The sequence below is a fragment of the Danio rerio genome, chromosome 3 (genome assembly GCF_052040795.2).
Source record: "Danio rerio strain M-AB ecotype USA chromosome 3, GRCz13ab, whole genome shotgun sequence".
In the NCBI taxonomy this organism is placed as follows: Eukaryota; Metazoa; Chordata; class Actinopteri; order Cypriniformes; family Danionidae; genus Danio; species Danio rerio.
Window position 1 is genome coordinate 9,450,013 of NC_141023.1, and position 26,923 is coordinate 9,476,935.

General features: G+C 39.5%; 1 protein-coding gene across 3 annotated transcripts in view; it reads right to left on the reverse strand.

Moving 5' to 3' along the window:
• LOC141381137 (uncharacterized) overlaps window positions 1–26,923 on the reverse strand; it is a 106,498-nt gene that overhangs the window by 34,246 nt on the left and 45,329 nt on the right. For 2 of the 3 annotated variants that reach the window (XM_087243954.1, XM_087243953.1), the window contains 2 exons: window positions 15,846–15,961; window positions 5,908–5,992 (listed from right to left, as the gene is read on the reverse strand). In XM_087243954.1, coding sequence (XP_087100080.1) covers window positions 5,908–5,992; window positions 15,846–15,961 — 201 coding nt within the window. Of the gene's footprint in view, window positions 1–5,907; window positions 5,993–15,845; window positions 15,962–23,053; window positions 23,677–26,923 lie in introns of those variants that run through there. The other variant, XR_015480425.1, reaches the window with a different exon arrangement.

Here is a 26,923-nt window from a genome sequence, read left to right on the forward strand (position 1 = left end):
TTGGCAGCGCAAGCCTGCGCAGGTGAGCGGCATAAGCAATCAACTGAGTATATAAGCTCACCTGGCGCCAGCAGCCGCTATCCTTTTCGCTTCAGAGACTTTCTGATCGAGTCGATGAGGGTTCCTCCTGCTGTGACCAGCGATTCTGAGCGAACGAGAGCATTCTCCCGGTCCAGAGTGTGTACACGCAGTGGCAGACGGTCGAGCTGGGTTTCTCCCTTGCCTGGCGTTCTTTGGGTCCGGTCCTCCAGAGCGGTGCGTATAAAGTTGCAAACTTCACAGAAAGAGCAACACAGTCGTGCAGCACGTCCTTATCAGGACGGCGCTCCGACTGTGCGTTTCTGGATGCGGTGGTTTCCTGCCCTCGGATGATGGGCGCGGGCACTGCGTTACATGTCTGGGGGTCCAGCATGTTAATGCGCTGCTCGCGGGCAGTTCATGTCGTCATTGCGATGCCATGACTGTTGCGCAAGATCGCGGTTAGCCTTTGCAAAGGGCGAACCACCCCAGTTGTCCCCTGCTCTGCAGCAGGCACTCGGGCAGATCTGAGGGTTTCAGCGAGAGATAATCCGTCGCCCACGGGCCCACGGGCCCGCGGACCTCCCGCTCCTCTAAGCGCTCCATCCAAGCTTCGGGCGGGGGAAGTGATCCGTCTAACAGATGGTAGCCCTTACGCCCGATGACACCGGAGACCAGATGTCCACCGCGGCATCGGAGGGTGGGCTTTCATTGTCCGATGATGATCCAGACCCGCTCGCCCCCTTCGGGCTGGTGAGCGCTGTCACTACGGATCCTGAAACAGACATGTTAGCCGTGCTTTCCCGGGCTGCTTCGGCTGTGGGTTGGAGATGGTTTATCCAGACCGACTAGAGGGGCGTTCCCTTCTTCCCGGAGGTGCACAGTAGGCTCACGCGGTCTTGTAAAGCACTTTTTTCTGCTCGTGCTGCGTGTTCCTCCACCCTAACCACTCTTGACGGTGAAACAGCCAGGGGGTATGTGGCGATTCCTCAGGTTGAGTGCGCGATGGCGGTAAATCCGCGCGGCACCTCTTCTTGGCGGGGTCCGCCTCGTCTCCCATCCAAAGCCTGTAAGTTATCTACCTCCCTCGGAGCTAGAGCTTACATAGCTGCGGGCCAGGCTGCTTCCGCCTTGCATGCGATAGCCACCTACCAGCGCTACCAAGCGCAGGCGCTGGCCGAGCTGCACGAGGGTGGGTCCAACCCAGGCTTACGAGCTTCGCACCGCCGCCGACTTAGCTCTTCGGACTACTGAGTCCGCTGCGTGTGCGTTGGGGAGGACGATGTTCACATTAGTGGTCCAGGAGCGCCACCCCTGGCTGATATGCGCAAAGTCGACAAAGTCCGTTTTCTTGACTTCCCCATATCCCCAGCCAGGTTCGGCGACACTGTCTGTGAATTCACCCAGGAATTCAAGGCGGTGAGAGAGCAGTTGGTGGGTGATGTCTTATCGGCGGTCCGTAGCCCGCTCCGCCCGCCGTGCCATTCATACCTGCTCCTCGCCGAAGGCGCCCGCCTACGAGAGCTGCTCCGCCCCCGCACACGCCTCCGGCGAAGCGAGCGCGTCGGGCACCTCGGAAGCAGGCAGCCCCCCTGCCCAGAACGCCGCTAAGTCCGGCAACGGACCGCGAAGCGCCCCTGGGACAGGCCATCTGGAGAAGAGGGAACTTGCTCTTTCCCCGCTGGAGGGCGGGGCCCCATTTCCAACAGCACTTTTTACTGCCATGAAAACATTATGAAAGGGCACTTTTCACTTCCCCAGATGTGACAGCCCGAAATCTGCCAGTCTGGGACGCTATGCTTTCTAGCTTGCAGATTCGGTGCGTTTTGCCAGTGGCTCACGAGCGCTGGGAGGACGGTCTCCTTTCTCCCACCCCTCGAGCCTCCCCTCCGGAGCTCGGGTTTGGAGTGAGAGCAAATATCTCACCTCCAGCTTTTCCGTGGGACCCGCGAGCTTCCCGGATCAGCACACCCACTCCGCGCTGCCCCACTGCTGGTACGTCAGCGATTGTAGCGATGAGTCCATTAGCGAGAGCTCTGCCTGCCTGGTTAGCGCGGGCCAGCTCTTCGCGGTGGCTCATACGCACAATCAGACTCGGCTATGCGATTCAGTTCGCGAAACGGCCCCCCAAGTCACGGGTGTGTATTCACCAGGGTCAGCCCCCTGTCCGCCCCTGTCTTGCGAGAGGAGATTGCTGTCCTCCTGGCGAAGGATGCAATCGAGCCACTCCCTCCAGCCGAGATGGAGAGCGGGTTTTACAGCCCACGCTTCATCGTGCCCAAAAAGAGCGGTGGGTCATGGCCAATCCTAGATCTGCGCGTTTTGAACCGCTGCCTGCACAAGCGGCCGTTCAGAATGCTCACGCAGAAGCGCATCCTCCGGTGCGTTCGTCCTCTGGGTTGGTCTGCAGCATTAGACCTGATGGACGCATATTTCCATGTCTCCACTCTTCCTCGCCACCGACAGTTTCTGCGGTTTGCGTTTGAAGGTCGAGCTTGGCAATACAAAGCCCTCCCCTTCGGGCTCTCTCTGTCTCCGCGGGTCCTCACCAAGCCCGCGGAGGGTGCCTCAGCGCCCCTTCGGCTCGCGGGCATCTGCATACTCAATTTCTTTACGACTGGCTGATTTTTGCCCTCTCTCGGAGCAGTTGATTATGCACAGAGACAAAGTGCTCTGGCACTTCCACCTGTGGGGGTTTCAGGTCAACCGAGAAAAGAGCAAACTCGCCCCCGTGCAGAGGATCTCTTCTCTCGGGCTGGAGCTGGACTCGGTCACCATGGCAGCGCGCCTCTCCGGAGAGCGCGCTCAGCTGATGCTGTACTGTCTGAGAGAGCTCGACAGTAAAATAGTGGTCCCACTGAAACTATTTCAGAGGCTCCTGGGGCATATGGCATCCGCAGCCGCTTCATGCCGCTCGGATTATTCTATATGAGACCACTTCAGCACTGGCTTCACGATCGAGTCCCCAGATGCGCATGGCACGCGCGCGCGCGCGCGCGAGTCTCTGTTACTGCGCTGTGTCGCCGCGCCCTCAGCCCTTGGAGCGACCCCTCGTTCCTACAGGCCTGGGTGTCTCTAGAACAGGCGTCCAGTCTTGTTGTCGTTTCAGCAGACACTTCCAACACGGGCTGGGGGGCTGTGCGTTGCGGGCATGCGGCTGCGGACCTGTGGAAAGGTACCCAGTTGCATTGGCATATCGCCTGGAGCTGTTGGCAGTGTTCCTCGCTCTCCACCGTTTTTTCCGGTGCTGGAGCGGCAACACGTGCTGGTCAGGACGGACAGTACGGCGGCGGTGGCGTATATCAGCCGTATAGGGGGTATGCGCTCTCGCCGCATGTCTCAGCTCGCCCGCCGTCTGCTCCTCTGGAGTCATCCGCGGCTGAAATCGCTGCACGCCATTCATATTCAGGCAAGCTCAACCGTGCAGCCGATGCGCTCTCACGGCAGCCTTGCGTCCTGGAGAATGGAGACTCCACCCCGAGTCTGTTCAGCTGATATGGGCGCGATTCGGGGAAGCCCAGATCGATCTGTTGCTTCCCCCGAGATCGCTCATTGCCAGTTGTTCTTTCCCTGATCGAGTGCTCTCGGCACGGATGCACTGGCTTACAGCTGGCCTCGGGGCACGCGCCGTTCCCCCAGTGAGCCTGCTCGCGCAGTTACTGTGCAAGGTCAGGGAGGACGAGGAACAGGTTGCTGGTTGCGCCCCTCTGGCTCAACCGGACCTGGATGTCAGAGCTCTCCCTCGCGATAGCCCTCCCCTGGCAGTCCCTTCGAGAGAGCACCTACTCTCTCAGGGACAGGGCACCACCTGGCACCCTCGCCGATCTTTGAAGAGATTTTTAGACGCGAGGAAGACTTAGGTAACCTCCGATTGCGGTGGCTAATACCGTCACTCGGGCTAGAGCCTCCCCGAGCGCGCCTATGCCCTGACGTGGAGTCTATTCACTGAATGGTGTGTCTCTCGCTGAGAAGACCCCCGTAATTTGCCAGATCAGCGTTGTGCTTTCTTTACGCCGAGAGAAGTTGGAGAGCAGGCTGTCGCCCTCCACACTCAAGGTTACGTGGCTGCCATCTCCGCTCTCATAACGCGGTGGCTGGCAGCACCGTGGGAACGCATAACCTCATCATCCGGTTCCTCAGGGGCGTTAAGCGAATTAATCCACCCCGCCCCCTCTCATGCCCTCTTAGGATCTCGCCCTCGCTACACAAGCCGCGTCAGATCCCTTCGATCCTCGACTCAGTATTTTTCTGTCCCTGAAGACAGCTCTGCTGGTCGCGTTGATATCGATTAGAGGGTCGGGGACCCGGAGGCATTTTTCGGTCAGTGACTCGTGCCTGTAATTGGGCTGGCTTCTCTCACGTCCTGAGACCCCGCCCGCGATATGTGCCCAAGGTTCCTACCACTCCGTTTTAATACGAGGTAGTGAGCCTGCAAGCGCTGCCCTCGGAGGAGGCAGACCCAGCCCTTCTTATTGTCCAGTTCGCGTTTTGCGTATTATCCGGACCGCACTCAGAGTTTAGATCATCTGAGCAGCTCTTCGTCTGTTATAGCGGTCGGCAGCAGGGAAGTGCCGTACCGAAATAAGTTCCCACTAGATTGTGGATGCCTTTCTTTCACTATCAGAGCCGAGATGAGCCGCGTCCCCCGAGAGCGCGTGCGCACTCCACTCGGAGCTTCGCATCCTCTCGAGCGCGCGCACGCGGCGCCCCTCTAACAGACATCTGTAGAGCTGCGGGCTGGGTAACACCCAACACATTTGCAAGGTTTTACAATCTGCGAGTGGAGCCGGTTTCCTCAAGGGTATTAGGTAACCCTTGGTGATTGAGGAAACAATTCGGTAGGGTGTTGAAACACGCTTGCTGCGCCATTTTCCCTAACACGGAGATACGTGCGCCTTTTTATCTGTCAGTAAAGTTCCCCGTCAGGTGAGCCCTGCAGATTCCTCCGTGGCCCCCAGCACTGACTCAGCGGAGGAGTCACTTGCCGGCCCACTACGTTGTAGGTCTGCCCGCTGGTCAGCCCGCGTTTTGGGTAAAGGTGCCTGCTATGAGTGATCCCCACTAGGCGATCCCATATGCTTATTCCGCCACGGTTAAGTCCCCCCCCCCCCTGGGCGGACCCGTGTCTTCCCTCCCCGCTAACCACTCTTTTGCTATGCGTACTCCCCCTTTTTAGGGCTAGTCCATATGTAATTCTGCCATCTATCCCCCCTTGGGTAACGGATGGCCTCCGCATCGTCCTCCCTATCGGGATTGCACGCTTCCCAACGTACTGTTGTATTTTCCTAGAATTATCTAGATGCTCACGACTTCCCAAAAAATATATATAAATCCGTAAAACTTCTGTTGAAGTAGGATAAATTAGGGCCAGGGACACGTTGGAGGACCGCGCCCCCCATGATGTGGGTGCGTCACGCTTGCTTGACTATCTCCTCATCGGGGGTGTTGGTAAGGTGCAGTCATTATGGCGCTTTCAATGGGCTCCCAATGCGTGGATTTTACAATCAAATCCACTTATAGTGCTGAAGTTCCCCCCGAAGGGGAACGTTCGAGGTTACTAAAGTAACCCTTTGTTCCCCGAGGAGGGGAACGGAAGCACTATACTCCGTCGCCATAATGACTGTCCCTTAGCTGTTGAAAGTCTCTTCAGCTTAAAAAGGATAGCGTCTGCTGGCGCCAGGTGAGCTTATATACTCAGTTGATTGCTTATGCCGCTCACCTGCGCAGGCTTGCGCTGCCAATTCATTCTTAATTGGCCCGTTCAATACTCTTTCAGACGAGTAGCTTCTGAACCGAACCTCCCAATGCGTGGATTTTACAATCAAATCCACTTATAGTGCTTCCGTTCCCCTCCTCGGGGAACGAAGGGTTACTTTAGTAACCTCGAACGTTAACTGTTTGACCAGTAGATTGCCATGTACATCGGCAGACTTGAGAAGCAGAGAAGAGTTGACTACGATGACGAGGTTCCAGTCTGGTGAAAAATGGGTTCAGAAACAAGGTAAGACAAAAACCAAGAGCTATAAAATAAAATAAACAAGTAAACAGAATGTGGTAAAACGCGGAAAAAAATCAGGCAAGGACTTTTCTTTTTCTAGATTGTTTTTTAAAAATGTCAGTTAGGTTTGGGGAAGGCAGCGTGCGGGTCAGCTGGTACTTTTGAAAAGACTATCGGTTGGGTTTATGGAAGGACGAGGCTGAGTCGGTGCATCTGTCAGTCAGTTGACAGTGACCTCTGGTGGATTTATGCAAGAAGAACAGGCGCAAAAGGCACTCACAAGAGAAATTAGAGATCTGAAGAAGCATACACAGCAGCCTCTGGTGGATTCTCGAAAACAAAAACTGCAATAAAATGTATCAGAACGTGTTTAAGAACCTATTTGGCGATCTCCAGAAATGTTTACAGGGGTATATTTTCAGAATGAGCCTGGGCTACATTTGGATCCTCACATGATCTCTTATAACAAAGTCACATGACTTTTTTAATGTGCATACTGGAATTTGTTCAGTAAAAATGTGTCATGCGCTTTTTTATCAAATAAAAAGTTTCTCACTCAGTTATGCCATATGTTTTTTATGCGCATTTTTAAAATTGATGCGCATTTGTCATTTTCATCAACCATTTTTTATGTGCATATCCAAATTATGCATAAATAACTGAATGGAAACATAGCTACTGTATAACGACGGTTAGTTCTGTAAACAATATAGCTTAAAGCAGGGGTTCCCAAACTTTTCAGCTCACGACCCCCAAAATAACAATGCCAGTGACTGGCAACCCTCAATATCCTCTGAGGTGGTTATAAACACAGAAACCTTGCATGCAATGGCGCACACACGCCAATAGACCCAAGTCTATTCTTTGTTTATTTTTTTCTGTATATGCTGTAAATGTGCCAGAAAGTTTAACCTGGTATTATAAAACTAATTTGCTGCATCTGACGCTATTCCTGTGTCTTTAATATGATGTAATTACCTAAGCTACTATAGTAACTATATGCAGCAGTATATACAGTGGGGGGGGGGGTCTTGACCCCCACTTTGAGAACCCCTGGCTTAATGGGGCTAATAATATTGACCTTAAAATGGTGTTTAAAATTTTTTTAAAAAATTGCTTTCATTCTAGCCAAAATAAAACAAATAAGACTTTCTCTAGAAGAAAAAACATTATCTGAAATACTGTGAAAAATTCCTTTCTCTGTTAAACATCATTTGGGAAAAAAATTCACAGGAGATCTAATAATTCTGACTTCAACTGTACATCCAACTGTATTCAGCAATAATTAATTCAGCTATTAATGACTGCATGGAATTAATGTCAGAAAACGTCCGGAATGGCGACCTTTCCCCTCCGTTAGGGAAAAAAAAGTGTGCGGGAGAAAAGCGCTGGCCTTTAAACTCACAGCGAACTTCATATCAGGAGGATTCATAACGCTCGAACCCAGAGGAGAAGCTGACCTTTTGGAGATTTAATTACGAGCTTTGATGACCTCCAGTGACCTCTGTATCCGCAGGTTATTAGAGCAGACATGGAGAAGACTGGAAACACGGGAAGTGAATTGAATTTGGCCAAAAAGTAGCTTGGAGAGCTGAAAATCCCGTGAAGCGTCACATGCATATTAAACAGCAGATTGACAAAAGCTTTCTGATCATTTTGCTCAGCTCAAGTCTGATTTCTGACAGCTTTTTTTGCTGGATTCAGTGAGTGCACAAGACGACATGTGGAAATAAAGTTGAGTTCTGAGAAAGGAAGAGACTTTGAGTTCATAGAATTGAGTTTGAAGGAAATGCAAGTTTGTCTTCTGTATATGAACAAAATGATGGGTCACACTTTATTTTGATGGTCCATTTGTTGAATTAAGTTACATTGCATTTACATGCCAACTCATTCTCATTAGATCATAAGTAGACTTTTAGGTTGGGGTTAGGGTTGAGGTTAGGTTTAGTGTAAGTTGACATGAACTTGCAAAGTTTCTTATAGTCAGTTAATTGTCTGTTGAAGGAGCAAATCAACAGATATTAAGCAGACAGTCTACTAATACTCAGATGGACCAACAAAATAAAGTGTTGGAGAGGCAAAACAAAAAAACGAAGAGGCTATAACGATGTGTTCAAGGTTGTTTTTAGAGATTATTTCTGATTGATCTACCTTAATCTACCTTAGTTTTTTCTTCTAAAAATCATTTAAATAAACAATAATACTAATAAAAAGGTACAAAAAAAAAAAATTTGAGTGTACAAAGTAGCAATAGGTGAAAGTGAAAATAAAAATGGAGAAATAAAATAAAAACATAAATGTAATGAAAAAAAACATCAAGGAAAATATTTTTTGCAGATAAATTAATAATAATAATAATGGGACGGTGGCGCAGTGGATAAAAAGGTTGTTGGTTCGAGTCCCGGCTGGGTCAGTTGGCATTTCTGTGTGGAGTTTGCATGTTCTCCCTGTGTTAACGTGGGTTTTCTTCGGGTGCTCCGGTTTCCCCCACAGTCCAAAGACATGCGGTACAGGTGAATTTGGTAGGCTAAATTGTCTTTAGTGTATGTGTGTGAATGAGAGTGTATGGGTGTTTCCCAGTAATGGGTTAGAAGGGCATTCGTTGTGTTAAACATATGCTGGATAAGTTGGCGGTTCATTCCCCTGTGTTGACCGCAAATTAATAAAGGGACTAAGCCAAAAAGAAAAAGAATGAATGAATGAATAAATAATAATAATAATAATAATAATTTTCCCAGAGATGGGTTGCAGCTGGAAGGGCATCTGCTCCATGAAACATATGCTGAATGAATTGGCGATTTATTCCGCTGTGAAAACCTTGGGTTGATAAAGGCACTTTATTTTTTCTTTCCAAAAAGAAAATGAATAAATATTATTATTATTATTATTATTATTATTATTATTATTATTATTATTATTATTATTATTATTATTATTATTAATATTAATAATAATAATAAACAGTTAATTAATAATGATAAACTAAATTGAATTAAATACTGAAATTACCAAACATAATTACACAAAATATATAAAAAATAAATAAAACAAATGTATAAATATCATCAAAATTTTATAAGGTCATAAAATAATTATGTTATCAAATAAATATCTAAAATGTTTAATAATTTAAAAGCATTTATTAAAATAATGGCTAATAAATAAAGTTAAATGAATACAATTATCCAATATAATGACTTTAATATAATATACACTGCCCTAATTTATTTGCCCTTGTAGGAATTAATAGTTGTTAAACTTAATTTATTATATTATATTATATTATATTATATTATATTATATTATATTATATTATATTATATTATATTATATTATATTATATTATTATACACTCACCAGCCACTTTATTAGGTGCACCTGTCCGACTGCTTGTTAATGCAAATTTCTAATCAGCCAATTACATGGCAGCAATTTAATGTATTTAGGCATGTAGACATGGTCAAGACGATCTGCTGAAGTTCAAACTGAGCATCAGAATGTGGAAGAAAGGTGATTTAAGTGACTTTAAACGTGCCATGGTTGTTGGTGCCAGACAGGCTGGTCTGAGTATTTCAGAAACTGCTAATCTACTGGGATTTTAACGCACAACCATCTTTAGGGTTTCCAGAGAATGGTCCAAAAAGAGAAAATATTCAACGCCACAGCCTCCCTGAGTATTGTTGCTGATCATGTACATCCCTTTATGACCACAGTTTACCCATCTTCTGATGGCTACTCCCAGCAGGATAAAGCGCCATGTCAGAAAGCACGAATCATCTCAGACTGGTTTCTTAAACATGACAATGAGTTCACTGTACTCAAATGGCCTCCACATTCACCAAATAATTTTCCAGTATATTGTTGAATCTATGCCACGAAGGATTAAGGTAGTTCTGAAGGCAAAAGGGAGTCCAACCCGGTACTAGTAAGGTGTACCTAATAAAGAGGCCGGTGAGTGTATTATATTATATTATATTATATTATATTATATTATATTATATTATATTATATTATATTATATTATATTATATTATATTATATTATATTATATTATATTATATAAAACAAGTAGGAAGTGATGGAAATTGGAAAAAAAAAAAAAACTAAACAAAAGCAAAGCCAAAAGAGTTAAATGAAAGCAAAGGATAATAAAAAGGTGAGAGGTCCTGAAGAAGCCTGGGGTCGCCTCATCACACGCCTGCTTGAAATGTAGAAAATAGATGAATGTTAAATCAGCTCCTACGGTGAACCACGACGGCGGGAGCTTCAGAGTTTTTCTCCAGCTCCAACTCTCGCTGAGAAACTCATCAATAAAATTACAGACGAAACGCCACGTGATTGATCTGAAACACCCTCTCGCTGTTCACTTGGCAAAAACCACAGGCAACATTTATCAAAACATCTCCTGATAGACTTACAGCGCTTCAATAACATTCACTATTCTCTATTAATATGAAGACGAATAGGTGTCAGAAATAAATCTGTGTCATTTTAGCCTGCAGTTTATCAATTAAAGGCATGCGCTGCTAAAAATAAATGCTGCTCGATTTGTGTTAGGACAACATGAAGGAATTAAGTTAGGTTATTCGTTTTTACAAATGTGAGTGGAATGAACAATACAACAGATATTATTAGCTGAAATAAAAGCTAATTAACAAAAACTTAATTGAATATATTTATCTAAAGGGTGAAGCAGTGGCGCAGTAGGTAGTGCTGTTGCTTCACAGCAAGAAGGTCGCTGGTTCAATCCTCGGCTCAGTTGGCGTTTCTGTGTGGAATTTGCATGTTCTCCCTGTGTTCGCGTGGGTTTCCTCTGGGTGCACCGGTTTCCCCCACAGTCCAAACACATGCGGTACAGGTGAATTGGGTAGGCTAAATTGTCCGTAGTGTATGAGTGTGTGTGAATGTTTGTGGATGTTTCCCAGAGATGGGTTGTGGCTGGAAGGGCATCCGCTGCGTAAAAACGTGCTGGATAAGTTGGCGGTTCATTCCGCTGTGGCGACCCCAGATTAATAAAGGAACTAAGCCGACAAGAACATAAATGAATGAATATTTATCTAATATAACAAAAAAGGCAACTGAATTATCCAAAATACTGATTTGTGTTTGTACTAGGCATGAGACGATAACTGTTTTCAAGGTGTACCGTGGTTTGAAAAAGTCAAGGTTTTAAAACCGCCAAAAGTTTATGTAAAACCGTTTCTCGGGTATGTGTAACATTTTTTTATTTAAATTTTTTTGTTTGTTTTTAAGGACTACAGCATCTTTAGCAGAAAAAAAATATCCAAACATGCCGTTTTAAATTGTAAAGAAATCTGTGTTTTTGAAACTACTGAAGACTCAAAGTGAAAATGAAAGTAAGTCACGAACATTCACAGGTGGTCTAACTTTAGTTCAATTTAAGTTTATCTGTATAGCTCTTTTCACAATAATTGTAAGTAATTGCATTTAACAGTTAAATTTGTGTGTGTGTATATATATATATATATATATATATATATATATATATATATATATATATATATATATATATATATATATATATATATATATATATATATATATTTGAAGTCAGAATTATTAGCCCCCCTGTTTTTTTCCCCAATTTCTGTTTAACAGAGAGCAGATTTTTTCCACACATTTCTAAACATTACCGTTTTAATAACTCATTTCTAATAACTGATTTATTTTATCTTTGTCATGAGTAAATAATATTTTACTAAATATTTTTTCAAGACTTCCATACAGTTTAAAGTGACATTTAAAGGCTAAACTAGGTTAATTAGGTTAACTAGTCAGGTTAGGAGAATTAGGCAAGTTATTGTATTCTGATGGTTTGTTCTGTAGACCAGGGCTCACCAACCCTGTTCCTGGAGAGCTACCTTCCTGCACATTTCAGTTGCAACCCTGACTAAACACACCTGTTTGTAATTATCAAGTGCTGCTTTAGGTGGTTCAGGTGTGTTTGATCAGGGTTGAGACTGAATTCTGCTGAAAGGTAGCTCTCCAGGAACAGGGTTGGTGACCCCTGCTGTAGATTATTAAAAAATAAATTAGCTTAAAGGGGCTAATCATTTTCACCTTAAAAGGGTTATTAAAAAATTAAAAACAGCTTTTATTCTAGCCGAAATAAAACAAATAATAATTAACTGGAAGAAAAGAATCTAATCAGACATACTGTGAAAATTTCCCTGCTCTGTTAAACAACATTTGGAAAATGTTGAAAAAAGAAAACTAAATTCACAGGGGGGCTAATAATTCTGACTTCAACTGAATATATAGTTAACCTGCAGTTATATTGTACATAGGTGATGTTTATTGACGTGCATTAGTTATACGTGTGCCTACTACACAGTCTTCATTACCAAAAAGATTGTATTTTTAGGACGACAACTTAATTAAATATGATGACAGATATTTTAATTTCCCATTAGAAGCTCTGAATGTAAATATGACGTGACAATATCATGCCTTATATGAGAATGGTCAGAATGTTCGTTATGGTAACTCTAGAATTCTAGTAGTTCCACATTCATAACCAATCAAATGCTCTCTAGTATATGACATGCCCCGCCCCTTCAAGACGCTATACATTTACTTTTCATTTGATGCCCTTGATCTCAACCACTCTCACTGGCAGAACTGTGATAAAACAAATGCTATTGGCTGTTATTTTAATAAGGGGAGGAGCTGCACTATGTGCCACCTTCACTTGTGTTTAAGTTCAAACTGTCAAACATTGAATAAAAAGCATATTTCTAAGCACTTCATGGGACATTTAAGCAATATTTCATCTCGTTTTACACTTAAACAACTAAACGAAGGCATAAATCTATTTAACTGATTATATTTGAACTAAATCACAACATCAACACTATAATTAAGAAAGCATATATGGTTTCCGCTACATTCATTTTTCCATGGCAGTGCGACACCAAAACTCACCCCGCCACTGCTACATTACTTCTCATTCAAAACATTTAGTCATTGTTTTTTTAATAGCGGGATATAATCCCACCAAATCTTTAAATTATAAATTATTAAATTAATAATTAATTAAAAGGTAAGTACATTATAACAGCGCAAACTTTCTGTAACCGTAGTAGTGCTGTGCGTTATTTGTTTAACCCTTTAAGGTGACAAGCTGACTGACTGACAGCTGCGTGATGGCTGAGGCTAGCTTTCAGCTGAGATGAACACAGTTTCTATAATTAAACTTTACAGATAATGCTTTATAATACTTTAAAATGTGCAGATGACTTTATCTTGTTGGAGTTTATAGCTGTTTCACTTTACTTCAGGACGCATTAATGCCGTTCTCTAGGTCTATTAGAGAAATTCCTAAATATTTCTAGCAAATTGAACAGATGTTGTAGACATACCTGTAACATAAACGCACTAAATCGCACTTCAACAGTGTTTATTTGAGAGCGCACAAGAAAATCTGCACTTGAGCAGAGAATATATGAGGGCGTACAAAAGAGTTGGTCCACTAACAGAGAAAATCAGCACACAAGGAAAGGGATTCGCATTACATGAACGCGATCTGGACTTGTAATACTGTGCTCACGACGTGTCATTGAAATATTGTCACAGGTAGTTGGTGGATCTGTGTAAAAGGCCCAACAGAGTCTGCGACAACAGCTGGAAAAAATCCTAGAGGAAACACTGTCATATAAAAGTGACAATGATCCCTTCAACCTTGTCAGCAGAAGTCTATTGTTGGCTAAAAAACACTTTGGGCCCTATCATACACTCGGCGCAGTGTGGCGCAAGGCGTGGCGCAATGGTCTTTTGGTAGTTTCAGCTTGGCGCAAGAGTCGTTTTGAGGCGTTGCGCTACGCTGTTTAAATAGCAAATGCATTAGCGCTCATTTGTGCGCCCATAGGCGTTCTGGTCTAAAAAGGAAGGCGTTCTGAGGTGGACCGCTGGCGCGTTGCTATTTTGAGAAACTAAAATAGATTTTTCATTAGACCAAAACTAACCCGGTCTAAACTCCGGCGCAGAGTTGCGCCTCGCTTACACACTGCTTAATACACACAAGAGAGCAATAGGCAAATATCTTTACATATGAAAAAAATGTAAATATTAAGGATATATATAGGATATAATAAGAATAGATATAGGATATAAATATAAAGGATTAAAATATTACAAAACATATTATTTTCTAGCCTACATAAATATGAAAAACCATTGCTTTTATGTCTTCTTCATCTCGGGAGGCTTTTTTCAGTTCATTCATAACAATTTGCTTTTGTAGAATGTTATTATTATTAGCAGTATTCTGTATTATATCCATATTTATATTTGTTTTACTGAAAACAAGCTTAGATTTGCCCACCTGTCAGGTTTTAGACCATATGGGGCACAGCATGTGTTTTAGGATATAACTCAGGTTTTTGAGCACATTTTGCTATTATTATTCATTTATTCGTTTGCTGGAAATTAGAACTGAATTTAGAAATAGTTTTGAAACGAATATTTGCGCTTAACAAACGAAAGTATTTATTTATAGACTAATTGATGTCTGTGCGTAAAGGTTTCCCTATCAAAGAGCGAAAGTGAAAGTAGTTCCATTATCTCTCATTCTCACGCAGTAGATGCTCTGTTTAACAGTTTTCTGTTAAAAAACTGTCAACTGTTAACTGTTTGCTAGTGAAATGCTAATTTTTTTCCACTTAGACTTACTTTGCGTCCTGTAAATAGCGAATGCGCTCTTGGCGCGACGCAGCTGGCTCTTAAAGGGAATGGGAGATGAGACTCTAATTGGTTTATTCTCAAAACACACCAATAACTCATTAAGAAAATAAACTCAACCCTTTTAGACCATGCGCCGCGGCGCAAGGCAGATTTCCCGTCCTAAAATTAGCAAAAACGCGTCCTGACATGCCCTGAAAGCGTTTGCGCCCTGCGTTTTGCGCTCTGCGCATGGACCATCAAAACAGGGCCCTTAAAGTCTGCATGAACCAGAAGCTGCAAACATTTTTCTGTATTGTGACGCAGTTCCTAGAGAAACTAAATATTAAATGAGAAAACAGTGGGCGTGGCTTGTTTTTTTCTACTCTGTCCTGATTGGATAAGTAGGTATTTCATTTGAAATGGCCAGGGAAAGGGTTTTGAGATAGTTATTAAAACTTAACAGACTCCTTCTCCTCCACACCATTTCTGTTTGTTGTCAAAACTAACAGCTGGAGGGGCGTGGTTAAGTATGTTAGCCACGCCCAATTCCTCAGACTGACATCATCTGAGAATTTAACTGAAAACAAATAGGAAGTGCAATTTTAGATTTCAATTAAACATAAGAAAGGCAAACATTTTTTTCTTACTGAAATGCACAGATTAATTGTTCACTATTAAACTAGTAATGCAAGCGAACAAAATCAGAGTGGTTAGTTTTGATTTCATGTGTATTTTAAAAGACATTGAATGAGTGTGAAATGCTGTGTGTTTTCCCGCTATGTCTGATATCTGGCTGTCTCTTGCTCAGAAATTAAAGGCGAGGACGTAATTCTATCAGGCAGCTCATTTTCTCATTTTCAGGCCTGTGTGCCGCTGCATATATATCTTGTTAAATATTAAGCGTGGGCCTGCGCTCCGTGCATGCAAATGAGCTGCGTTTATCCACAATGACGCAGCCATATGCACATACAACACACACACACGCACACATCCATTATTATAGACCTGCTTCAGCAAGATGGATTTTTATAGAGGCGATTCATATGTTGGCAGAGACGTGGCGCAGACTGACTTTAGTTCATTAGCACAATAATGAGTAAAGCCGCGCCGCATGAATGAGTGTGGAGGTTTATGGGTGCAGACTTACTGATATTCAGGAGCGGCAAATGAAAATCCTCTTGGAGGACGTTGAAGAATGTTGTAGACTGGTTGCTGATTGTGGTTGGGTTGTGCGAGAAACTACGAGTAGTGTTGTAGCCACTCCTAAAAGAAAATAAATAATTAAATAAATGATGATGATGATGATAATAATAGTAATAATAATAAAATAATAATAAAATAATATTAAACATAATAATAATAATAATAATAATAATAATAAGTATTATTATTATTATTATTATTATTATTATTACATTAATAATAATAATAATAATAATAATAATAAAAATGACAATTTTCTCCATGATTTTAAAGCACATTTGGATTAAAAATATTAAAATGTAAAAGGTTTAAATTTATATAACCAAAATGAATTAGCAAACAAAAAAATATTTTTTTAATAAATTGATTAATTAATATAAATAATAATAATAATAATAATAATGTAAAAATAAATGACAAGAAAGAAATTACAAAAAAATAATGAAAATATGAAAAATTACCAAATGAGTGAATGATAAATATAAATAAATTTATAAATTAATTACAAAAATATTACATATACACAATGAATTTGTTGGGTAAATGTAATAATGATTAAGTGATAATGATAAATGATAATTAGAAATAAAATAACTATTTTAAAAATATTACATTTAAACGATAGATTAGGTGATTAAATAAAGATTCTTTTAAAATATAAAGAACTGATTTTTAGGAAAATAAACTGAAAAATATTAATGGTAAAAATAAGAAATTAATTCATAATAATTACTTTAACAATAGAGAAAAAACTTAAAATTAATTAAAATAATAATTTTAAAAACTGCTAAAATAAATAATAAAAAAGGATAGAAAAATATGAAAAAATAACAAATAAATAAATGAATGATGAACATAAACAAAAAAATAATTAATTTAAATATTACATAAAAACAATGGATTTATTGGGTTAAATATAATAATGATTAAGTGTTTAAATAAAGATTCTATTAAAATATATTTTCATAAAAATAAAATGAAAAATTATTAATGGTAAAAATAAGAAATTAACTATTAATAATCACTTAAAATAGAAAAAAAGTACAACAACCACAATAATAAACTATATAAAAATAAATGATAAAAATTAATGTACAAAGAGTGATAAAAATATTAAAAATGAACCAGCAAATGAGTATATGATGAGTAAAATGAGTAAATGACTAAATTCACACAAAATAAATCTTACATATAAACAATGGATTTGTTGAGTAAATATATATTAATAATTATGTAATTAAATAATGATAAAATTATAAAAATTGTATTAAAAATACGAAAAACATTAATGGTCAAATGAAAAATTCATTATATTATTCATTAATAATAATAATAATTTAAATATATAAAAAGTAAAAAAAATTATTAAAACTACTACTATTAATAATAATAAAAATCATCATCATAATAACAACAAAAACAATAAAAATAATAAAAGAACTTAATGTATAAAAAATCCAAAAATATACAAATAAATTGCAAACTTTTAAATAAAAATAATAAAAGCTACAATTAATGAATACAAATATGAAAAATTAACAAACTAATGAGTGCATAATGATTAAATTATTAAAATATGATACATAAAAATGGATTTGTTGGAATATTTATATATTAATTATTAAGTGATTAAATAAAGACAAATTATAATTATTTTATGTAAGCAAATAAATAATAAAGAGAAAATTTAAGGAGAAAAAAGAATGCCAATAAAAGTGATAAATAAATACAGCTGCTCGAAGAAGTGAACTGAGGTCTGAGCATCTCTGCACTGCAAAACAGCCTCTTTCCTTTGGCAAACTGAGCCAGTGCTTTCAGGGAGGACAGAAAAACACTTAATAAAAGCTTAAAATGCAGAGCAGATATACAGTCAATTCACTGATAGGTAAACAGCCTGGATTTATTTAGAGAAAAAAAGAACTGCAAAAGGCAGAGTTGATTTACGACTTCACATGCAACACCAGAATCACACCAAGAAACTTCTCCAGGCAAACTTAAAAACTTCTGGCACTCAATAAATGAACAGCAGACTCTCATTGTTGAGCCAAATACCGCTTTAATCAATTGTTCCGTATTCATTTCTCTGTTATTTCTATCATTGCTGAGCACTTCTTTTGCTTTCAATAAAATTCATCTTGTATTTATTTTCTGTTTCAGGTAGTCATTATATTTCATTCATTTATTTATTTTCCTTTAGCTTAAGGCCGCCTCACACTTTAAATTTTTAAAAAATCCTGAACGATTGTCGCATGTCAGACTGCACGAACATGGCTCCCATGTCACACTGTAAGATCTCAGCTGTCATAAAGTCAGACTGAACGACAATGAAGACTCGCCAAACACGAAAGAAAACGCCCCTGGAGTTTGACGTAATCCACCCGTGACACTTTCACTATCCCACGATGTGAAATGATTCCTTACAGCAAACGTAAACTATATGTAGCGTCGATTTTGCACAAGGCATGTCTCAATAATAAAACCAGGGGAATAAAATTTGAAGCTCCTATGTGTTCTTGGATTGATGCTCATCGCAGCTGTCATCACGCTGCAGGAAAAGTGCCAGAACTTCATTCATTCATTCATTCATTTATTCATTTTCTTGTCGGCTTAGTCCCTTTATTAATCCGGGGTCGCCACAGCGGAATGAACCGCCAACTTATCCAGCAAGTTTTTATGCAGCGGATGCCCTTCCAGCCGCAACCCATCTCTGGGAAACATCCACACAGACACATTCACACACACACTCATACACTACGGACAATTTAGCCTACCCAGTTCACCTGTACTGCATGTCTTTGAACTGTGGGGGAAACCGGAGCACCCGGAGGAAACCCAAGCGAACGCAGGGAGAACATGCAAACTCCACACAGAAACGCCAACTGAGCCGAGGCTCAAACCAGCGACCTTCTTGCTGTGAGGTGACAGCACTACCTACAACGCCATTGCTTCGCCTGACAGAACTTCATCAGAGGAAAAATCTGATCGCAACAGACACCAAGCGGCTGTCTGTGAACGTCAAACCAACAATCAAAGATCACCGATTTTAGTCAAGGATTTCAGGAATCTTTCAGGATTTCCCAAATTTGTCTCAGATGACAAAATCGTGGCTTAAATCTCACAGTATGAGCACGGCTTTAGTCTCTATTTCACCACAGCAGAATGAACCACCATCTATTTCAGCATCTGTTTTATGTAGCTGATGCCCTTCCAACCACAATCCAGTACTGGGAAACATCCATGCACACTCATTCACACACTACAGACAATTTAGTTGATTCAATTCACCTCCAGGCTGTGGGGGAACACGGGGAGAACATGCCAACTAGCGGCTCGAATCAGCGACTTCAGGATACAAAATGATCATGGAATATGGAATAAGCAGTTATAATACCTTTGAAATACTAAATGAAAATGGAATTTGGGGAAAAATAAAGGACTATGGAAGGAAACTGGAATATGGAACACAGAATGATAATGGAATACTTGATGATGGAATTTGAAATAACACATTATTATCGAAAATGCATTGAAAATAGAATATGGAATGCTGGATGATTTTAGAATTTGGAATACTGAATGATTGTGGAATATTATACAGCACAGGTGTCAAAGCCAGTTCCTGGAGGTCCACAGCCCTGCACAGTTTAGTTCCAACCCTGCTCCAACACACTTACCTGTAGGTTTCAAACAAGCCGAAAGGACTCAAATAGTTTGATCAGGTGTTTTTAATTAGGGTTGGAACTAAACTGTGCAGAGCTCCAGCCCTCCAGGAACTGGGTTTGACACCTGTGCTATACAGGGATGAAAATGAAATTTGGAATTACAAATGATAATGGAATATGGAATACTAAATGACAATAGAACAGGATGATAATGGACTTTGGAAAACCAAATGATTATGGAACAACTAGTTATAATGAAATTTAAAATACTAAATGACAATGGAATTTTGGGAAAAAATATAGGAATATGGAATGATACTGGAATATGGAACACAGATTGATAATGGAATACTTAAGGATAATGGAATGTAGAATAACAAATGATTATGGAAAATGCATTAAAAATAGAATATGGAATGCCGAATGATAATAAAATAAGGAATACTGAATGATTGTTGAGTATAATACAGGGTATGAAAATTAAATTTGGAATAACAAATGATAATGGAATATGGAATACTGAATGACAATAGAGCAGGATGATAATGGGCTTTGGAAAACCAAATGATTATGGAATGTGGAATAACGAGTTATAATGAAATTCAGAATACTGAATGATAATGGAATATTGGGAAATAAAAGATGAAGGAATATGGAATGATACTGGAATATGGAACACAGAATGATATCGGAATACTTGATGATGGAATTTGAAATAACAAATGATAATGGAAAATGCAATGAAAATAGAATATGGAACGCTGGATAATAATGGAATTTGGAATACTACATGATTTTTGAGTATAATACAGGGAAAGAAAATAAAATTTGGAATAACAAACGATAATGGAAAATGGAATACGGAATGATAATGGAATTTGGAATAATGAATGCAAATGGAATATAGAAGACCAGATGATAATGGAGTTTAGAATACAAAATGATCATGGAATATGGAGTTATAATAAATTTGGAATACTAAATTATAATGGAATTTGGGGAGAGAAAAAAAAGGACTATGGAAGAAAACTGGAAAATGGAACACAGAATGATCATGGTACACTTAATAATAATGAAATTTGGAATAACAAATGATTATGGAAAATGCAATGAAAATAGAATATGGAATGCCGGATGATAATGGAATTTGGTATACTGAATGATTGTGGAGTATAATACAGGGAATGAAAATGAAATCTGGAATAACAATTGATAATGCAATATGGAATACTGAATGACAATAGAACAGGATGATAATGGACTTTGGAAAACCAAATGGTTATGGAATAACAAGTTATAATGAAATTCAGAATACTGAATGAAAATGGTATTTTGGAAGAAAAAAAGATGAAAGAATATGGAATGATAATGGGATATGGAACACAGAATGATATTGGTGATACTTGATGATGGAATTTGAAATAAAAAATGATTATGGAAAATGCATTGAAAATAGAATATGGAATGCCAGATGATAATGGCATTTGGAATACTGAAGGATTGTTGAGTATAATACAGGGAATGAAAATGAAATTTGAAATGACAAATGATTATGGAATACTAAATGATAATGGAATTTGGGATAACGAATGATAATAAAATATAGAACAAATGATGACAATGGTCTTCAGAATACAATATGATCTTGGAATATGGATTAAGGAGTTATAATACATTTGGAATACTAAATGAAAATTAAATTTGGAAAAAACAATAAAAGTTTATGGAGGGAAACTGGAATATGGAACACAGAATGATGTTGGAAAACTTGATGAAATTTGGAATAACAAATGATTATGGAAAATGCATTGAAAATAGAATACGGAACGCCCTATGATAATGGAATTTGGAATACTTAATAATTGTGGAGAATAATACAAGAAATAAATATTACATTTGGAATAACAAACGATAATGGAATATGGAATACGGAATGATAATGTAACATGGTATAGCGAATGATGATGGATTATAGAACACCAGATGATAATGGACTTCAGAATACAAAATGATCATGGAATTTAGAATAAGGAGTTATGATAAATTTGGAATACTAAATGATAATGGAATTTGGGGGGGGGGGGGGGGGGGAATAGAGGACTATGGAAGGAAACTGGAATATGGAACACAAAATGGATTACTTAATGGAACTTGAAATGATAAATTATTATGGAAAATGCAATGAAAATAGAATATGGAATGCTGGATGATAATGGAATACTGAATGATTGTGGAATATTATACAGGGACTGAAAATGAAATTTGGAATTACAAATGATGATGGAATATGGAATACTGAATGACAATAGAGCAGGATGATAATGGACTTTGGAAAACCAATGGTTATGGAATAACGAGTTATAATGAAATTCAGAATACTGAATAATAATGGAGTTTTGGGGAAAAGATGAAGGAATATGGAATAGCACTGAAATATGGAACACAGAATGATATTGGAATACTTGATGAAATTTATAATAACAAATGATTTTGGAAAATGCATTAAAAATAGAATATGGAATGCCGGATGATTATGGAATTTGAAATACTAAATGATTGTGGAGTATAATACAGGGAATGAAAATTAAATTTGGAATAACAAATGCTAATGGAATATGGGGGAAAAAATAAAGGACTATGGCAGAAACTGGAATATGGAACACAGAATGATAAGGGATTACCCAATGATAATGGAATTTGGAATAATAAAAAATTATGGAATATGGAATAAGGGGTTATAATACATTTAGAATACTAGAAGATACTGGAATTTGGAAATAAAAATAAAGGACTATGGAAGGAAACTGGAATATGGAACACAGAATGATAATGGAATACATAATTATAATGGGATATTCCAAAATTTAAATGCCAGATGACAATGGAATTTGAAAAACTGAATAGTTGTGGAATTTTATATAGGGAATGATAAAGGACTTTAGAATAACAAATGATAAAGGAATAGGGAATGATAATGAACTAGTGGAACGATAATGGAATTTGGAATACTGAATGAAAATGGACTTTGGTAAACCAAATGATTATGCAATATGGAATAAGAAGCTATAATGAAATTTGGAATTCTGAATGATAAAGGAAAATGATAAATACATTTCGAATGATAACAGAATACCACATGATAAATGGAAATTGGAATATCAAACAATTTCTTGCAAGAAAATAAAAACTCAGTCAGGCCACTTGAAACACACTGATCATCAAAGGGTTAAGACTTCAAACACACCACAGCTTCATTGGAAGTAATATAGACCCCTATTACAGCACTTTCTCCCCTTCCACCATTCACTTCCTCTCTCGCATCTGCTTCTAATCACATCACTAACATTTGTGCAGCGCTGGTGTTAGTTTGTTTGCACATGAGCTGCCAGTAATTAATCCGTGATGCTGAAAGCTGGCGTCACGACCAGACGTTCAACCAGCGGATCCAATAGAGAGCGAACGAGCCATGCGGTGAATACTGAAAACTCACCCATGGATGAAATATGAACATCAATCTCACTCTCCTCCTGCAAATGACTGGGACAAGTTTTCCACTGCACTGCTCGCTCACAACAATGACAGGCCGATCAGAGTCAAACTGCACTGCGACGATACCAGAACTCATATTTACCCCCCGAGAGACACGTTTAAAGGTCTCGTGACATAAAAATTGTGTTTTTTAGATGTTATTATCAGTATATAAGTCTTAAGGATATATAAGGGTAATTCTTCAACTGCGGGCACTTTTATATCTTGGATCATATATCCAAAAATATATATAATTTTGTTTAAATTCCTCTTTCTTTGTCAAACTAACAATAAAACCTAGTTTTAAAAAATTACCAGCTTTCCATTTTATATATTTCATATTATTCAACCTCCTTTTAGGTGTCAAAATCACTGTTTTCACCTTGCCGCACACCCAGAGTTTTAAACGTCAACAATGAAAATAACATTTTAAATGATTATTTATCTGCTAACTATTAATGTATCTTAATAAAGCACTAGTGGAATAACTTAAATATTTTATAGCTATTAATGTGTCACCGACTCGGTCCCAGTCATTCCCCTCGCTGGCCAGCAGAGGTCACCATCACCGGACTATTGACATTAGCCCCTTTCACACATACAGACCTTTCCGGAAAATTGCCGGCAATTTTCCGGAAAGGTCTGTATGTGTGAACAGGTCCTTTTTGAAAATACCGGTAAATTCGTTCTGGCTATTTTCCGGAAAGAGAAGTTGTAACATTACCGGCAATTTGCCGGAATGCTGCGCTGTGTAAATGCAGAAGGAAGATTCCCGTAATAAGCGCGTGCACGTCTAGAACGTGCTGACGTGAGACGTCTGCTTTAGCCAATCACAACAGTCAGACGCATTTACGTCCGTGCGGTTTGTGAGAATAAAAACCTTTGAATATTTTTCCAGACGCATTTAGCTGCTAGAAGTTAGTCAGATCACGTTTATATGTTCTTCTTAATGCCAACTGTGTAAATAATCATCGATGAGATGCTTATGATAAGCCGTTGTTTGTTTACCTTCAAGCTTTGTGTGCGCCTATGAGCGCCAGCACACGCACATATTATGAACATCTCGACATGCGAAAGTGATCCTGCGAAAGTTGTTCACAATATTGATCATCCACAGAGTTTGTAATTTAGTCAAATGTTTACAAATACAAGCGCAGCCGTTTAAAGCTCATTTGTGGTGAATGATGTCAGAATTTACCGGTATTTTGGAATGGATGTGTGAATGCTCTTTTCCGGAAAATTTCCGTAACGTCCTCGCCTGTGTGAACAGCGCTTTTTCAATATACCGGTAAAGTCTTTCCGGAAATTTTCCAGATATTTACCGGTATCACTGTGTGAAAGGGGCTATTACGTCATCCACATACACTGATTGCAGAAAACACCTGAAGCACATCCAATAATCACTCACCACACACATATAAGCAGCACTTACACACAGCCTCATTGCGAAGTCTTGTTCTGCCCCGGCTAACACTACTGAGCGTTCTCATCCTTGCCTGCTTTCCCGTTGTGATCCTGCGTCGTTTACTGACCCAGTCTTGCCTGCCGCCTGCCTTGTACTCCAGCCTGAATCCCGACTTTAACCCTAGCCTTGAACTCTGGCCTGCTTACCGACTCTGATACTAGCTGCCTGCCTCTGACCCATGCCTGCATACTCATCCTGTGTTTACCAGCCGCCAGCTTAACGACTACATACTACTGTGTTTGATGCGAGTCTGCACACGCACAACATCTGTGTGCTATTGTTTATTAAACTGTGTTTAATAAAAATACTGCAAATGGATCCCTCTGTGTCAGCCACTTCGTTACAGTGAGACTATTATCAATATAATTTTTTATACAAAATATAGCTGTCGCACAGTACCATTAAACATTAACCAATTTCACTATTAACCACGATTTCATTTGTCATGGTTAATTAATCGTAAAGGCTTCTCAACACCGTGTTTCTGCACGGAACAAAACTGCTGCAACTAAACAAAGTTATGCTAACTTTGCTCTAGTTTGAAGTTTTTAACTTGTACACCGAGGCTAATTAACTATGGCTAAAGCTTTTTAACGAATGGTTATTCACATATTGTGTTTTTTGCGTGTGCAAGTTTGTTGTTTCCAACGGAGGCGCAGCTTGCATTGCGTCTCATGCTTTCCAGGTACACCTTGTTGATTGCCTTGAGCACACCGTCAGTCACATGACAGGAACTGGACCGTTCAGCTTTACACTTTGTATGGAATATACACATTTCTACTCCAAAGAGAAAAAAAAAAGAAAAATACCAAACTATTTTGTAATATAGTTGATCAAAACTGATTTTCAGCAGCCTTTGACTACATTTATTCTATTTAAGAGGGAAAAACTTAGCTAATAGCTTAGATTTACATTAGATAAATACTTTATTTATTCAAATTTTTTATTGATTTTATTTAATAATTGTTTTGTTATTTATTTTTAGTGTAAAATTATTACTTCTGTTTAAATGCCGAAACTTATTTGCCACTTTTTTTCACTTATTTTTAACTATGTTAAACCATTTAAAAATAGAAGAGCAACATATACACAAAAAATTATAATAACACAGCAGCTTTTATAACAAGATCCTATCTAAGTTTTAGAAATAACAAATAATAACTTGACTTCTAGTTAATCATTTGGTGTCAGAAGTGGCTTAGATGAAAGGCAAAGCCCTCTATTACACCAAAAAGGCTTATATGATCATGCCTTGATTTATAATTATTTGATTAGGACAGTAACGTCTGACTTTGCTTAGACAAAAGTCTCGTCACTTAACAGAAATAATGTCCAGTATAGAATATAAAGTCATGCTGCAGTGGAGACGGAATGAATATTGAGTCTGATTCCATGAGCTTGGAGAACTGCATCTATACATCTCTACAATCACTCAAATCACTTATTAATAAAGTCATCAGGAATGGCAAAGAAAGCGTTCTTGCAGGACTCCCTGAGTTCATGAAAATTCCTTGCATTCATCAGTCATTCAATGACTACTCCATTTTACCCCAGACATGCTTAATAATGTTTATGTCTGGTGACTGGGCTGGCCAATCCTGGAGCACCGTGACCTTCTTTGCTTTCAGGAGCTTTGATGTAGAGGCTGGAGTATGAGGAGGAGCAGGCCCGGATTGGTCAATTGGGAGGGCCGGGAGAGTTCCAGTTTTTTTTGGCCGTGAGGGCCGGTGTTTCTAGCTGCTTGCACTCTCAGCAGTCGCACTTTTTTTTTCATTTGACCATAGCCTCACTCTTTTTATTCATTATTTTGCCGCAGCTCCGCTCTTCTTATTTATTGTCTCGCAGCCCCATGAGCAAAATGCAACCACACAACCGTAACAGCGCCATTGTGGTACAGTGGTCAGCACGTTGCGTTACGAAATTGTCGATCCGTGTTCGATCCTCACCTGAGTAATTCTTTTTTTTTTTTTTTCATTTTATTGTTAAGACATATAAAACTGTAAGGTTTAACCTGTGGTTTGTAATGTAATGGGCAGCACAAATGTCTTGATACCTCAGGCTGTTGATATTGCCGTCCACAGATCTCTCACACCCCCATACTGAATGTAACTCCAAACCATAATTTTTCCTTCACCAAACTTGACTGATTTCTGCGTGAATCTTGGGTCCATGCAGGTTCCAAAAGGTCTTCTGCGGTATTTGTGATGGTTGGGATGCAGTTCAACAGATGACTCCTCAGTAAACACAACCTTCTGCCACTTTTCCAAAAGATCAACTAGAAGTCAAGTAAATCGACCACAAGAGTCAATTTTAATCCTAACCATTCAATCTTCAACCATTAACTGCATTTTAAATGATGTCAATGGT